Below are 17,290 nucleotides of genomic sequence, written 5' to 3'. Positions count from 1 at the left end.
AGGGTGCACAGGCACCCCTTAATGCTGTGCCCACCCCTATGAACACCTTCCTGCTGCTCGCAATACCAGCCATACCTTTAGCCAAAGACTTTTGCTCTTTAGAACTGTATTCCATTTAAAGAAGCGCCCATCAATTAATAATGTATGTTTTCATTGGTAATTGTGCTAGGCCACTGTCATATTATTACATACCTGCGTCATCCATATATGTGTATGACATTATCTGCATGTGCTGTTAGTGTTACAAAGAGTAATTAGAAGATGAAAACTGAAATAGGCAGGAGATTATGGTGTGGATGAGAGACATTTATATTGTAGCAAGTGCCAATAGATGACGGAAGACACGCCTGATTGGCGGTGTTAGACACGCCAAATAGTTGGAGCTACTCACACCCCTTTGACGGTGCACACCCTAATAAAATGAGCTGCGCACGCCTATGCCTACAGTGGATGGATTTCTAGGCCCTGAAAGATGGGGAGTGCATTTTTTTCATCCCAAGTGATGTGTATCTAAATGATAAGGAATGCTGACTGTTCCTAAGCCACCCATTCAGGTTCAGTAGCAAAATAAATAGCAGAATCTGTGACTGCAAGTGCTAAGGGCCACACAGCAATGTGATCCCAATCTATTCCCCTAAATGACTGCAATAAACATGCAATGTTTGTTGTAATGTAATCAATGCAATCATGGAGGTGTCCATTGCAAAATAAGCAATGTTGTGTCCTATGATAGAAGGGGAATAGGTCGACAGTGAAAAGGTCAGCAGTCATTAGGTTGACCAATATCGGCCGACAGGCCAAAGGTCAACAAAAAAGGTCAACATAGACAAAAGGTCAAAAATGGATTTGTCTACGTCAACTGTTATAAGTGTACCGCATCCCCTCGCATAGCTTGCTTCGCTCTTCATGCTTCCAACACGGTGCCTTGCTGCGCTCAGCACAGTATTATATTCCCCCTCCATGTGCTCTGGGATGGTAAAGTATGAACAAATCCCTTTTTTTTTAAAAAATCATGAAAAATGCATTTCAATCTTTTCATTGTGGACTTTTTACTTGTGTCAACCTTTTCGGCCTGTTGACCGAAACCTTTTTACTGTCATCCACGCGACTGCATCCTGATAGGAGAACGAAGGCTTATGAGGGGTTGCTACAGACAGCTGTAGAGTAGGTGCAGTGCAGGGATGCGCCCAGGGAAGCCGAGAGGGGGGGGAGAGGGTACTAATTACCTGGGCCCAGGCTTGCTGGAGGGGCCCTGCAGGGGCCCTGGTCCGACCCCTCCCTTCCCCCTCTGTCCCTCCCGGGTAGCAACAGCAGCACACATTTCTACAGAATGTGCTGTGCTGACAGCAGGCTTAGTATGAGTGTCTCACTGACAGCGTGTGAGATTACAGTTTTTAGAGTTTTCTTTCACCCTCCTCTAAACATTTTGGGGGCGTGGCCTAAGTGTGGGAGGTTCCCACATGTAGGCCACACCCCCAAAATTTTACCGGGGCCCAGCATTCCTCTCGACTGCCCTGGATGCGCCAGACAATAAAAGTAAAACTTTGAGCTAAGAGCACAGTTGCACCTTAATTTCAGAGCACTTGAGAATGCAGTGTAAATGGTGGAGTTCTAGATTAGTCATAGTTTGCACCAATCTATGGCTGGAGTGAGGATGTTCTCAGCTAAGCTTAATTTAGAGTAAACATGTCAATGTATGACTTTTAAAGTGAGATAATGGAGCAGAGAAGACACATTTAGGGGTATGGAAAACACATATACCAGCGCTGGCTGAACACAAAAGTAAGACGGTAGTTCTCAATATAAATGATTTATTAATACATTTAAATAAATGTAAAAAATAACTATGAATGATAAGTAAGCCACTGGAAATTAATTGGTAAGCATAATGGGGGAAATTTACCAAGATGGGAGTTATATTTCACATGGAATGTTGCTATGGGCAACCAATTAGGATCTACTTCTTATTTATTTAGCACCTTCTAGAATATAATAGATAGTATCTAAATGGTTGCCCATAGCAACATCCCATCTGAAATAGCTCCCATCTTAGTAAATGTCCCCCAATGTCCAAGGAATAAGGGCATTTTCCAATATAATTGCAGCTGATATATTATCAAGTCCTCCTCGCCATCCACTGAGTCTAATTCTGTAGTGCTTTAGGAGCGGGTGCCGGACGGGGTCCTGACAGTCGGGATCCCGACAGGCATTCACACGACGTCAGGATCCCGACTGTCAAAACACAGACAGCCGGGTTCCCGACGGCCACCTGCTATTTTTCCTTGTGGGGGTCCATGACCCCCACAGAGGGAGAATAGAATAAGTGGCTTGCGTAGCGAGCCACCGTGCCCGCAGCGTGGCAAGTGCAGCGAGCCCGCAAGGGGCTTAGTTGTGCTCACCATGCTGTCTGGGTCCGACCAGTTGGGATCCCGACGTCGGGATAATGACTGTCGGGATACCACACCCTTTAGGAGCAAGGCTGTAGCCCTAAGATGATGTTGCACAAATAACTGTCAGGAAAGGTGCTGCAAAGGTGGTGAGGCAAGGTCCCAATGTGTATGTACTGGTCAGGTATGGCAACCTGGTGGGGAGATCCAAGTGTTAGGCTCAATGCATTTCCCTGGGTTGTTTGTATCCCAGCTTCACCAGGAGCATATAAGGGTAATCCTTGGCTGTGGGGAACAGTGCACAGCATACTTACTTTCTTTAGATGACTCCTCTCTAGGCCAGAGAGAAGACGCCTCTGCAGACTTCAGTGGTGGAAACATCATTCGCCCCTTCCCCCTACTCAAGTGAAACAGCAATTTGTGGGTCCATGGTCCGAGGATAAATCTCACCATTTAGCCCTACCCCTTCGTACAGCACTGGAATGTCAATGTTAATCTTCTCATCCTGCCCACTTCACTAGGAAGGGGTATGCAGATGATCTGCCTACTCTTCCAGGGGTGCAGGGAACTACCCAAAAAATAAGGAGTCTCCCACAACCTCAACGAGAGTAGGCAAGTATGGGGCACAGCTATCATTCTGCAAAATGACATGACATTCACATCAGCTCTGAGCAAGTGTAGCTTATTTCTCATTCTATACGCAACTACTTCAGACGACGACATTGCCGAAGGTCAGGATGAATTCCCTTCACCCCGGACAATGCAAGATTGATGTGATGTAACGAACAATACCTCTTTCCTTCCTCAGTTACACTGCATAGTGCTGCATACAATAACATTTGATAGGCTGTGCAACATGGCCAACCAGAAGATCTCACATGCCACCCACAGGAGCAGCAATCCTTAAGCTGGTTACACAATGGGCGATATATCTCCTTAACGATATACATGATACCGATATTGTTAACAGCATCGGTCAGTGTGTATGCTCAATTTCGTTAACGATGCGTGCTCCCACATCTCGTTATCGACCCACCCTGTCATCTGTACATGCAGTTCAATCTGACAATATCATCAGAGCCTGCTTGTACAAAGCATGGGACGGATGATGTCACTGACCGATATCGTGAATGATATGCACTATGTTGTTCTCCTGCGGCACTGCCGATATAGGCAACTATATTATCGGCCGCAGGATCGCTAAGGGTATACCCAGCTTAAGTGATGTTCGCAATTTGTCATTGCAATATGAAAAATGGTGAACAAATAGTTCTAGTATGTACATGGCCATAGTCAGTTATCAGAAGCAGATATCAGTGACTAATGGCCTGATTCAGAGTTGATCGCAAAAAGCAAAATATTCCCCATTTTGAAAAAACCATGTGCACTGCAGGTGGGGCAGATATAACATGTGGTGATAGTTAGATTTATGTGGGTTCTTTTGTTTCTGTGCAGGGTAAATACTGGCTGTTTTATTTTTACACTGCAATTTACATTTCAGTAATACCATTTCAACACACCCCACCAAAATTCCATCTCACTCTGCACGTTACCTTTGCCCCACCTGCAGAGCACATGGTTTTGGCCATTTGAGAATAATTTGACTTTTGCAATCAACTCTGAATCAGAACTAAAACCAGCTGCACAACTGAGCACATAATAAGTATATCTACTTTTTGTTGTAGGATTTTAGGTGTTTTAATGATAGACAGACAAATAGATAGACAGACAAAGTTCAAGACTCCATTTCCCCTGGTTTTAATCAGCCACAGAACCTGGGTAAGTAATATGTGTCCAGAATTAAAGGGATGAGGTGGTAACCCGAAGACAGACAGATATATACAGTGGTGTAACAATAATCCAGCAGACCACGTGGTGGCAGGAAAGCGCGAAGTAAGTGAGGGCGCCGGAGGTCTGCGGGGCTATTGCTACACTGCACTGCCTGCTGGGACCTGCCTTAACTCCCCACCCACCCTGCTTGCCACCGCCGAGACCCGCAGATCTACTTTTCTGCGCCGGTCCTGGCACTCCTATTGTCTTCTGCTCTGCCTCTTAATGAAAAATTACCTTCACAAAATGTCCGCCCCCTTACAGCAGACATATTAATAACGGTCTGCTGTTAGGGGCAGCCATTTTGTGAAGGTCATTTTTCATTAGGAGCAAGTCCAGAAGGAGCGCTGGGACTGCAGACAAGTAGATCTGCAGGTCCGGGCCACAGACCCAGCGGTGGAAAGCGGAGGGGTAAGGCAGAAATTCCAGGGGGTATGGGGGGTTGTTTAGTGGCGGCAAGATTCCGGCGGGGGGCGCTGACTTTGTAGTTATACCACTGGATATATATTAAGATAGTTAACAAATAGTTAATTATTGTAAAATTATAAAAAGCAGAACTACAAAAAGGAAGTAGAAATGGTTTTGGCCAGGGAAAGACCAGAGGAGAAGCAAGACTGAGAAAAGGAAATATTTATGTCATATCTCAATTTAGAACATAAAGTGTATTCTTAATCATTTTGGCATATACTATGTACAGTGCCAATATCCCTTTTTTTATAAAGTAGACAGAGGCTTTTATTTAACATTGGGCCTAATTCAGACTTAATCGAAGGGCAAATTTGTTCTCAAAATAGGCAAAACCATGTGCACTGCAGATTTGTGGTAACTATACCAAACTTTCCACTCTGAGAGACAACGTTTTGGAAATAATTGCATGGGAACTCTATCAGAGGTGGCAACATAGGAACGGATCTAAAATAACAGTTTTTTATTGTCAGAGGTGCTAATTGTTTTTATCTTGATTTTTATTCAGTTTACTAACATTAAATTTGCATATATATTTCTCATTGGTGTATAGCGCTACCTTATTTCTATTTAATGCTGCTGGTGTCCTGTGTTGCTCCATTGGTGCTGAATGACACTGCTGCTGAATGACACTGCTGCAGTTAAAGTCCATTGCAGTGAAACTGCTGCAGAAGTCCAGTCCAGTGATACTGCTGCTGAGGTTCAGTCCATTGGTACTGCTGTAGAGGTCCAGTCCATTGGTACTGCAGTTAAAGTCCAGACCAGTGATAACTGCTGCAGAGGTCCAGTCTAGTGATACTTCTGCAGAGGTCCAGTCCAGTGGTACTGCTGCATAGGTCCAGTCCAGTGGTACTGCTGTTAAAGTCCACTCCAATACTGCTGCATAAGTTCAGTCCAGTGGTACTGCTGTAAAAGTCCAGTGATACTGCTGTTAAAGTCCAGTGGAACTGCCTTTAAAGTCCAGTGGTACTGCTATTAAAGTCCAGTGGTACTGCCATTAAATTCCAGTCCAGTGATACTGCTGCATAAATCCAGTCCATTGGTACCGCCATTAAAGTCCATTGGCTCTGCCATTAAAGTCCAGTGATACTGCCGTTAAAGTCTAATGGTACTGCTGTTAAAGTCCATTGGTTCTGCCATTAAAGTTCAATGATACTGCTGTTAAAGTCCAGTGGTACTGCCGTTAATGTCCATTGGTTCTGCCATTAAAGTCCAGGCCAGTGATACTACTGGTGCATAATTCCAGTCCAGTAATACTACTTGTGCATAACTCCAGTCCAGTGTTACAGCTGTGTAATTCCAGTCCAGTGATACTACTGGTGCATAATTCGAGTCCAGTTATACTACTGATGCATAATTTCAGTCCAGTAATACTACTGGTGTATAATTCCAGTCCAGTAATACATCTGTAATTCCAGTCCAGTGATACTACTGGTGCATAATTCCAGTCCAGTAATACAGCTGTAATTCCAGTCCAGTGATACATACTACCGGTGCATTATTCCAGTCCAGTGATACTTTTAATGCATAATTCCAGTCCAGTGATACTGGTGCATAATTCCACTCCAGAAAGATAATGGAGAACCAAAATTTGGAGGATAAAATAGTGAAAGAAGAACAAGAACCACTTCCTCCTAGTGCTGAAACTGCTGCCACTAGTCATGACATAGAGGATGAAATGATATCAACGTTGTCTGCCAAGGCCGATGACGTATGTCATCGTAGAGGCATGTAAAATTTAAAAAGTTCAGTAACACGAAGAAAAAAAACAAATGTAATCGTTTGAGGAGAAACGTAAGCTTGCCAATATGTCATTTAGGATATGGGGTGGCAAGGAATGGCTTAGGCCCAGGCCTATGTTCATGACTAGTGGTTGAGCTTCACATGAAGATCTAATCCCTTCTACTCCCGCTAGAAACTTTCAGAGAGTTAAGCTGTCATCAAAAACACAGCAAACAACTGTGCCTTCTAAAAACATGGTATCACAAATCCCCAAGGAGAGTCCAATGGCCAAATGTAATAGGGTGAGAGTTTCAGAAAGTGAGAGATTTTGGGAGAGTTTTTCATTTTTTTAAAGAGGCAATCATTCACACTGCATAACCAGATTGATTTTGCCATGTAATTGGTTGCTGCTTTAAAAAAATGGTAAAAACTCTCCCAAAATCTTTCTGAAACTCTCACCCTATTACATTTGGCCCCAAGTGTGTTGGTGGTTGGCTCCTTACACGATTTGCACAACCTCTGCATATGCTGGAAGGAGTACCCACAGTGCAGTTCCTGATATTGATATAGCTTGAGCTAAAGAGGAAGCTGCTGATTGTGATGTAAATAAGGCACCGGGCGAGACAGTTGTTGTCCGTGGGATGCAAAAGGCCTTCACCATGCCTGGGCAGAAGACCAAAAAATCCACCTCTTTGGTCTGGAATTATTTTTTTCTACATCTGGGCAACAATTGTCTTGCCATATGTAGCTTATGTAAAGCTGCAATAAGCAAGGGTAAGGACATTGGCCACCTAGGGACATCCTCCCTTAGGCATGACCTAAAGTCCGTTCATAAGTCACTGTTTAGTTCAGGAACTGTGGATAAGACTGTAAGCAGTCCAGGGACACCTGTTATATCCAAGCTCGATCCGGATCGTAGGTAGTCCTGCAGGCCATGTCACCTGCATGACTGACTCCTCGTCTATCCAGGATTCCTTCAGAGGATCCTACAGTGCTACGCCTACTGCTGCCGCTGCTGCTGTTGCTGCTGGGAGTCGATCATCATCCCAGAGGGTAAGTTAGAACACCACTACTTATTTCACTAAGCAATTGAATATCCAACAGTTATTTGCAATGAGGATGAAGTACGACAGCAGTCAAAGTGGATAACTGCTGCCTTGACAGCTATGTTGGTGTTAGATGTGTGTCCGGTGTCCGCCATAATTGGTGGAGTGGGATTTAGACAATTGATGGAGGTATTGTGTCCCCGATACCAAATCCCATCTAGATTCCACTTCACTAGGCAGGTGATACCCAGGATGTACAGAGATGTCTGAAAAAGTGTCCTCAGGGTCCTAAAAATGCGGTTGTACACACTGTCCACTTAACCACAGACATGTGGACAAGTGGTACAGGGCAAACTAAGGACTATATGACTGTGACAGCCCACTGGGTAGATGCACCACCTTTTGCAGCAGAGGATGGAGGAGCAGCAAAAGGCCATCCAAGCCTACACAGCCACCTATGACATAGGCAAAGAAGCAGGGATGCACCAGACTCAAATGCAGTGGAGACTGATTTCTGTGTTGTGCAAGGTTCTCCAGCCGTTTGAACGTGCCACACGTGAAATCAGTTCCAACATTTCCAGCTTGAGTCAGGTCATTCCCCTGATCAGGCTGTTGCAGAAGCAGCTGGAGAAAGTGCAAGAGGAGCTACAGTGTTGCGATTCCACAAAGCATGTAGGTCTTGTGAATGAAGCCCTTCATACGCTTTGCCAGGATAGGAGGGTGGTCAGTCTATTAAAGTCAGAGGAATACATTCTGGCCACCATGCTCAATCCACAGTTTAAAGTGTATGTTATGTCTCTGTTTCTGCCCGGACACAAGTCTACAGCGGTCTACACACTGCAACAGCTCCTCCTTCATTTTCTCCCACACCTGTGGCTGCGAGAAAACAGCTCAAATTTCCTACCCGACCAGCTGGAGGTGATGCAGGGCAGGCAGGAGAGACCTGCCAACAATTGCTGACATGTCTACTGTCGCTGCATATGCTGTCACCATTGAAAAAATGGTAGAGGATTAAACTAGTGACAGCATCCAAGTATGCATGTCAGACAGTCCGTACCTGTACTGGTAGGAAAAAGAGGCATTTTGGAGTCCCCTGTACAATGAGGATAACATTTTGCCTCTGTATAGCAATTCATCTCTCCACAGGGAGAGATGGATTGCTTCTTTTTTTTGTGGGGGCCCAAACAAACTAATAATTTCAGCCACAGCCGTGTGGCAGACCCCATCGCTGAAATTATTGGTTTGTTAAAGACAGTGTGCATGTCCTATTTATGCAACATAAGGGTGAGTGTGAGCAGGGCCGGTGCAAGGCACCGGAGCGCCCCAGGCGAGTCGGGCTGGGGGCGCCCCGGTGCCGGGGGGGGGGGGGGGTACGGTACCTGGCGTTCGGCGCTGTCTAAATCTGGCGGCGGAGGCAGCGGGGGTCCCTGCAGTCTATTAAAAATCATGAGCGCTATCCGCCGGGCTATGCGGAAGCGCTTCTAGTGTGAAAACACTGGCAGCACGCTGATTGGCTGCCAGAGTTTTCACACTAGAAGCGCTTCCGCATAGCCCGGCGGATAGCGCTCGTGATTTTTAATAGACTGCAGGGACCCCCGCTGCCTCCGCCGCAGGTTTAAATAGACAGCGCCGTAGCTAGGTCAGGTACCCGGGCGGCATTTTCCGCCCTCCAGTGGCCGGCGCCCTAGGCAAATGCCTAGGTTTGCCTAGTGGTGGCGCCGGCCCTGAGTGTGAGGGCCCAAGGACAATTCCATCTTACATTATGTGCTCTTTGGGGTCTAGTTTTTCAAACTGCCATCCTGTCTGCCACTGCAGTGCCACTTCTAGATTGGCCATGTGTTTGTGCGGGAAGCGGTCATCTATTAGAATGAACTTAGGTCTACAGTCATTAAGTCGACCCCACTAGGTCGACTGGCAGGAAGGTCGACCTGACTTAAGGTCGACATGGGCCAAGGTCGACATGACTTAAGGTCGAATTTGCATAAAGGTCGACATGAGGAAGGTCGACTGGTCATAAGGTCGACATGGGTTTTTCACTGTTTTTTGAGCCGACATGTGCCGACAGGCGGTATTTCATGCCCTACCATCCACTAGGGCGTGGTCGGAGAATAAAATAGTGTGCCGAGCGCAGCGAGGCACCGTGCCCGAAGCATTGCGAGCGAAGCGAGCGATGCGAGGGTCCGATTCTCATTGCCAACTGTGTCCATGTCGACTGTGTCGACATTCGGATCGAAAAACAGTGAAAAACCCATGTCGACCGTATGACCAGTCGACCTTCCTCATGTCGACCTTTATGCAAATTCGACCTTAAGTCATGTCGACCTTGGCCCATGTCGACCTTAAGTCAGGTCGACCTTCCTGCCAGTCGACCTAGTGGGGTCGACCTAATGACTGTAGACCTAAGTTCATTCTGACAGATGTACCGCTTCCGTTTGTGCCACCCACTTTTGTCACTTAGCATAGTCATACAAATACCTTGGTGCAACCTTTTGGCCTAAAAACAACATTGTGGGGTGTGAGGTATTCAGGATAGACTGGAAATGGGTGGGAATTAATGTTGTTGAGGTTAATAATAGCATAGGACCAACCCACCCCCCCCCCCCCCCAAATTCTGCGATTTTAGCATTTCTGCAAAATGTCTCCCCCCCCCCAACTATGGGGCCGATTCAGGATCGCTCATGGATGTGATGACCTGTTTTATATATGAGTATGTTATAGGAAACATTCAGTCTTCTCACTAATATACAGAGGTTACTTTATCATGCAGGAAGTAGTGGTTTTCCTGTGAGCATGTAGGAAGCCACCAGTAACCAAAGCTGTAGATAAAACTTGCTATGAAACAGCTATAAAGAAACTTCATTGCCTGATTCTGAGGCGGGAATAATGCAAGAAAGCGCAAATAACTGTGCACCTTTGGGACCATGTTGTACTGCAGGTGGGGCAGATATAAAAGAGAGATATAGATATTGGGAGGTGCGTGTCCAACTCCTGTGTAAATACAAAGCTGTCCAGTATTTGTGGGCTATATGCACATGTAGCGTTTTAAGATAGTACCACCGATAATCCAGCAAAATCGGTAATCCGGCTCAGTGCTGGAATGTCGGTGCCGGATAATCTGTGTTCAGCCTGTATTACCGCGGAGTCCATTAACCAGAAGTTGGTTATTAGTAAAGCCTTTAATATCTGTAACTTCATCCTCTCTTATCAGTTCACATCTAAAGCTAAATAAACACTGGGCGATATATTGTTAACTACTGTATATGGATGATATCGATATCGTTAATGATACTACGTGCATATCGTCCAGTGTGTAGGTCAATATCATTAATGATGCGTGTGGTTGCCAGACATTACCGGTTTCTGGAGACACCTGGCATGTTACATACCACAACCTGCTTTGTTCTTTACCCTTTCCTGTACCTGATGTTGATATCTTGACAAAGGTCACTTGGGACCGAAACGTTGATGCTTGCGACACCGTGATGTGATGACCATGTCTTGACCAGACCAGTGTCTCACAAGCCTGCCTCGGTCTGCACAGGAGGAGGGGGGCCCTAAGAGAGGGAGGGGGACAGGGTAACATATATATATCCTTTGGGCCCCCTTTTATGTGGCTCTGCTTTCCCCTCTGTAACATGTGTAACGCAGGAGCGTCTCTTATCTGTCTAAAACTATTTACCAGTTCAATTGCTCCACTTATGTTTTGCCTTGGGGTGCTTTGGCCGAGCCTTGTTTTGGGGGATATTTACATCCCAGACTTCTTCTAGGCATCGTCAGCCTAGAGTGGCATCCCTCTCACCTTTTTAAGTAGGGATCCTTGTAGTTTCAGACTGCACATTAAATAAGTCACAATTAAGGTAAGCCCTATAAATGTATCTAGTACGTCAGTTGTGGGATGATTTTTTAGGGGTGTGTGGTCCCCCTGAATTGCTGTGGCCAGGCTGCTTCATGGCATCACAAAATAACACACTGTCTAGTACATCTATTGTTTGCTTCTATATATGTTACCATTTTCACACAATTATCTTTCACATCTATAACACCCCTAACACATGCAGTAGCTGCTGTTTTTTATTTTTAACCAACACTTTTTAACACTTCACTTACTCCTTTTGTATGATGGCTTGAGGCAGTTTTTGACGGTATCCTATGTCCCATCCCATCTTCCCGTCACTGCTCTGCATCAGGTGATTTGGTAAACAAAGCCACCTGACATGGAAGTGCTGGCAGTAGCTGGGCTGAGCTTGTTTGACTTCTGCTGTGGGTGAGCTGCGATGAAAGCCAGCACTAGCTCAGTGTCTATTATAACACTGACTGGCTGCGCTGGGTGTAGTGAAGGACAGGATGGGGCTGTCAGCTGCTGCAGGCAGCCACAAGATGAATGGCAGGTGCTCTTTCTGCTGCCCCCTGCTTCTTTCAAATCTGTCTCTGGTCCACCAGGGGAGTTTCTGGGTATTAGGAAACCCCGCTGGGTGCGCTACTGCTTAGTATCTTTCTAGTTCAATATGTTATACAGTAGTGAAAATGCGAATACACTCGTTTTTGGGTGATGCCGGAATGAAAAGTCAGACAAAAAGTCTGATTTTTTTTATAGTTCATAAAAAGTCCCTAGAGGTATATTAGAAGTACATACAGACTATACAGACACAACCCTTCAGGGGTGGCCAAACCTGTCCTTAAGATCTACCAATAGTTTATGCTGTGGATCTATAGTAGGAATGAATGCAGGATGTTTGACAATGTGACAGTTAGTAATGACTACAGCTGTGCACCAGCTAGGTGATTGGAACACGTGGACCGTTGGTAGATCTCGAGGTTCAGTTTGGCCACCCTTGTATTGTATGTATAGATTGCGATAAAAGTGTATTTATAAGAATAACAGCCATGGTAGCAGGGAAAAAAGTCACACTGAATAGAAAAAGAAAATAATATAAATATGATCTCTCCCACTGTAGTTGTGGTGTTAATAAAATTTAGATATAAAAATAATCCTCCTTTTATCAAAAATGTAACAAAATGTTGTTTGATGTACAAAGTACAAATATAAGCATCACATATCCAGTACTAGGTTATTGCAGTGGTTGTCTTTACATGAGAAAATAATCATAATGCATTATTTCTAGGGAGGAAGTGATATCAACATGGAATCTCGACCGATTACAGACGAGGAGATGGAGGAACTAAGGGAGGCTTTTACCAAAATTGGTAAGGAAAGTCTTAATTCTAAAACACTGGAATATCATAGAGATCTCACTAACATGTGTCTGATAAGTTTCCCCTGTACCCCTGTTGGCCAGTACTTTCCTGTATATCGCACAGGACAGCAAATTTTTGGGGGTCAAAATCAGGCAAATTTGCACGTTTATCGAAAATTGCACATGTAGTAGTGTGCAATTTGTGGTAAAAAAACGCACCTTTTGCCCTACCAAAGAATAGCACATTCAAAATCACATCCAGATGTTTTCTCATAGAAAACATCAAAGTCGCAAATTTAATAGGGTGCGATTAGAAAAATCACACCATAGATTATACCAAAAATCGCTAAAAAATTAGACCAGGTCCACACTGGCTAGTTTAACAGAACGATGCACAGATCAGTGAGATCTATGCATTGTTCTGTCCCAAAAAAGTGTCTAAAAGTACAATTAAAAAAAGCGTAGGGTCGTCCCCTGGAGCATAACCCAAAAAAGTGATGGGGTCCCCCTGTATTTAAGAAACATCCACTGGGCCCTTGGACCGGTCCTGGTTCCAAAAATAAGGGGGACAAAAAGAGTAGGGGTCCCCCATATTTTGGAACCAGCACCAGGCACCAACAGCCAGGGGTGTCATGTTGAAGCCTACAACTGTTCCTGGCATCCCTGGGCGGTGGACGCCGAACTGATTATTTTGTGTTAAAAAAATAGAATGTAAACATTACAATGGGTTATGCAGTGGAACTACAAATCCCAGCAAGCCGCCCCTGCATACTGAGACTTGGAGAACCACAAGTCCCAGCATGCATGGCATTAATGGGCCCACTGGTACTTGTAGTCCCATTGCATAACCAATGTACAAATAAATGCACACACACCCAGAAAAGTACAAGTTTATTCACATAAATGCAAACACGCAAACACACACTCAATCACACTATACTCACCATGTGTATGTCCCATATGCCTGGATGAGAGGAGCCACATAACAGTCTCCTCTCCCGACCTCTGACCCCTGGCTGGTCATGTTCATGTTTTGGCCAGGGGACTTTTGTATAAAAAGTGTCCCCTGGCTGTGGTATGACACCGTCAGCTATTGGAGCCCGATGCTGCGTTTAATATATGAGGGGGCTCTCTACTCTTTTTGTTCCCTGTATTTTTGGAACCAGGCCCAGTCCAAGAGTCTGGTGCTGATTTCTTAAAAATGGGAGGACCCCATCACTTTTTCCCCCAGTATTTGGAAAACCAGGACCGGGGCTGGTTCACGTTACTAAAACTTGTACCTTTACTAAAATTCACCCATTCACGTTATTAAAAAGTCTCTAGATAATGCAAGTGATTTCTAATTTTGTCTACACTGATTATGGTACCCCATAGCATGTGCGATATGGTGCGATGTTTTAGTTGTCTAAAAAAATCGCACCCTATTATATCTTGCCCGTGATGTGAACAGTTTTACAAAGAGTTCTCCTGTAACTTACTTCCTCTGATAAATGTAGCCAATAGGAACACATTAAAATTATTTGTAAATTGTCATCTTTAATTTGGGACTGAACCAATAGCCATGAGAATATGGTGTCATAGTGAACTGCAGTGAACATAGTGCCTGCATTCTCATGGATCCCAACAACTCGTCTGCCACCTGTGTAGGTGCTAGTGATATACATTCCTTATTCAGTAGAAATTCCATCTTAGCAAATTTACCCCATAAAGGGAACTCATTACTCATTTATCTGTTGTAAATACTTTATATGTCTGTTTAATTGAATACAGGAAAGCACAAGATCAAATGACAAATAATTGTGTATTAATTTGAGACTTAAGCTAATGACTCACCTTTTCTAAACAAATGATTATCAGATCTGCAAACTTTATAAAAATCCTACAAACTGAAATAACATAAAAAAAGTTTTTTTGTACAATTGTAACACATACTGAATGTACATCGGAGAGGAAAGAACAAAAACCAATGGTATGTGGTCACAATGACAATAACAGTATATTAAAATTAACTGAATGTCGACATTTCAAATGTCAACACAAACATAATATTGACAGGTCAACAGTCTTAACCCCTTGAGTGGTGGGTTTTCCTGGGGCAGGACAGAACTACCAGGGCAGGTTTGTCCTGCCCCAGAAATACTCACCACTCAAGCTGCAGCTGCTGGTCTACAGGAGCAGCCCCTGCTCCCTTGGGGCTGCTGCTGCCTGCTTGAGCTATTTCCGGACACTCTGCGCTCAGGGAAGTTCCAAGCCGCTTAGGGCGGTGGGGGGGGGGGGGGGGGTGGTGCTTGGGTGCACTTGGGTGTTCAGACACTTGGGCCTTCGTGTGTTCAGGCACCCGAACACACAAATGCCTAAGGGCTCCCAAGTGGTACCTAACCTTCCAATCCATGGGAAGGTAAGCGATGGGCGAAGATGTGGAAAGGGAGCGACGCGTTGGATGTGTGTGCCCCTAGAGGTGGTGCGGCAGTGGTGCACAGCTGGAGGAACCACTGGTGCAAATTCTATGGGAGAGCCTCCTCCTGTAGCGCAGCTCAGCCCGGAAAATTTCCAGGCATACCACACTGAAGACGTTAATGTTAGCACATGATATTATGGATATGTTTTATTATGGATTAGGCTGCAATGATTTATGGGGTAAAGTTACTAAAATGGGAGTTCTATTGAAGATGAGATGTTGCCTATAGCAACCATTCAGATTATATCTATTATCTTCTAGAAGGTGCTAATAAGAAGTGGAATCTGATTGGTTGCCATGGGCAACATTCCCCCTTCAATAGCACCTGAATCTTAGTAAATTTACCCCATAATGGCTACATTGTGGTCATCATAATGGCATTGTGCGTTATGACAATTTCAAATGTCAACATTCAGATCATGTTGTCAATATGACATCTGCTGGTCATATCACACCCAACAAAAGCCTAATTTTTATATTTTCTTTGTTATATATTCCCTTCAGCAATGATTGGATTGGAATACTGTATGGTAACACATTCCTTATTTGTTTTCAGATACTGATGGAAATGGTTTTATTAGCCCTAATGAATTGAATGACCTATTCAAGGCTGCTAATTTGCCCCTCCCTGGGTATAGACTGCGAGAAATTATCCAAAAAATTATTGAAACAGGAGATTGCAACAAAGATGGCAAGATCAGCTTTGAGGAATTTATCACAGTAAGTACAAGCAGGGCCCTTGATGTCCATACACACTGGGTGATTATGCGCAGCGTGTATGGACAGCAATGATCGCTATCATCGCTGGGAGGAAAGCATCTCAGTGAATATATATATAGGGTGGAGAGAGAGAGAGCAGGACAACATGAGGGGAGAGAGTGAGAGAAGGACTGAGGGATGAGGGGGAGAAAAAGAGATAGATAAGTACTGAAGGATGAAGGTAGAGACAGATGAAAAAGAGAGTGAATAACTGAGGCTTTGTTATTTCCATATTCACGGGAGGTCTGGTGCTTCCTCCTCAATCCTCACCATAACTTGCTGCTTATTTGCGCATTAGGAATTCCTCCAACCCCTTCCTTCTCTTTTGAATCTGTGCCTGCTCTGGACCCTGCTACTGTAAGTGCACAATATAATTACTATGATCATGTGGTGATGGTTGAAAAAGCTACTTGGATGAATGTATTTAATTAGAGATCACAGGACTGTAGGTGCATCATAATTTTGAGACAGTTTAACCAACTGTATTCCAGCACTGGATTTATTGCCACTTTTATTCCTCACGTTTGTAGGTTATTCATGACCTCAAAAGCTCAGATGTTGCTAAAACATTCAGGAAGGCTATAAACAAGAAGGAAGGTATCTGTGCAATTGGTGGCACATCAGAGCAGTCCAGTGTGGGGACCCAGCACTCATACTCAGGTATGTGGACAAATAATTACACATCTTAAATGAACCTTAAATGGATCAGGTTAGACGTTTGTGCATTTCAGATGGAGCCTTCTTCAACCAACCTTCTCTGGATAGCCATGGCTCACCAAGGCCTATTGTTCTCAGCTGCAATACAATGCATAGAACAATACAGTAGGGGATTAGCATACTATTAAGTCTGACAGTACTGGCTCACTTAATCCTATTAAAGGGCTAGATGAGGATGTCTCTACCTGTATGTTAAGGCCCCCATACACTAGGGCGACTTGTCCTTAGGACAAGTCGCCCCCGACTTCCCCCTGAGCTTCCCCGGCTGCTCCCCGGGGGAGCTTGATTAGATTGGCACTTGATGTGCCATTTTTTACATGTGATAAATCGTCTCGATTTATCACATGTAAAAAACCCGGGGAGCAGAAGGGGGGGGGGGGGGGGCGCTAAGAGGTGAGAGCTGGTGGGAGCAGGGGGGCTGGGGACGCTGCGGGGGACACATCTGTGTCCCCCGCTGCTGGGGACGCTGCGGGGGACAGCGTCTGTGCGGCGAGAAGGTAGAGGGAGCAGGGGGGGCTGGAGACGCTGCGGGGGACACGTCTGTGTCCCCCGCTGCTGGGGACAGCGTCTGTGCGGCGAGAAGGTAGAGGGAGCAGGGGGGGCTGGAGACGCTGCGGGGGACACAGGCGGCATAGAGCCGGCCGGGAGCTGTCAGTAATGAATAAAAAAAAAAGCCCATACAATGAATGGGCAGCCTGTGATTGGCTGCTG

The 17,290-nt window shown here is 45.0% G+C and overlaps 2 protein-coding genes across 2 annotated transcripts in view; one reads left to right on the top strand and one right to left on the bottom strand.

Moving 5' to 3' along the window:
* Nucleotides 1-17,290, bottom strand: part of LRRC63 (leucine rich repeat containing 63) — a 119,271-nt gene that overhangs the window by 76,203 nt on the left and 25,778 nt on the right. The window lies entirely within an intron of this gene.
* LCP1 (lymphocyte cytosolic protein 1) overlaps nucleotides 1-17,290 on the top strand; it is a 45,469-nt gene that overhangs the window by 2,563 nt on the left and 25,616 nt on the right. Inside the window, exons 2-4 of the mRNA XM_083168975.1 lie at nucleotides 12,574-12,655; nucleotides 15,660-15,823; nucleotides 16,393-16,522. Of these exons, the coding sequence (XP_083025101.1) occupies nucleotides 12,592-12,655; nucleotides 15,660-15,823; nucleotides 16,393-16,522 (358 nt within the window). The 5' untranslated portion in view covers nucleotides 12,574-12,591. The remainder of the gene's footprint in view (nucleotides 1-12,573; nucleotides 12,656-15,659; nucleotides 15,824-16,392; nucleotides 16,523-17,290) is intronic.

Source organism: Crinia signifera, chromosome 2 (assembly GCF_055691185.1).
Source record: "Crinia signifera chromosome 2, ASM5569118v1, whole genome shotgun sequence".
Lineage (NCBI taxonomy): Eukaryota > Metazoa > Chordata > Amphibia > Anura > Myobatrachidae > Crinia > Crinia signifera.
The sequence above is the reverse complement of the archived record's forward strand: the minus strand, read 5'-3'. Positions and strand labels throughout refer to the sequence as shown.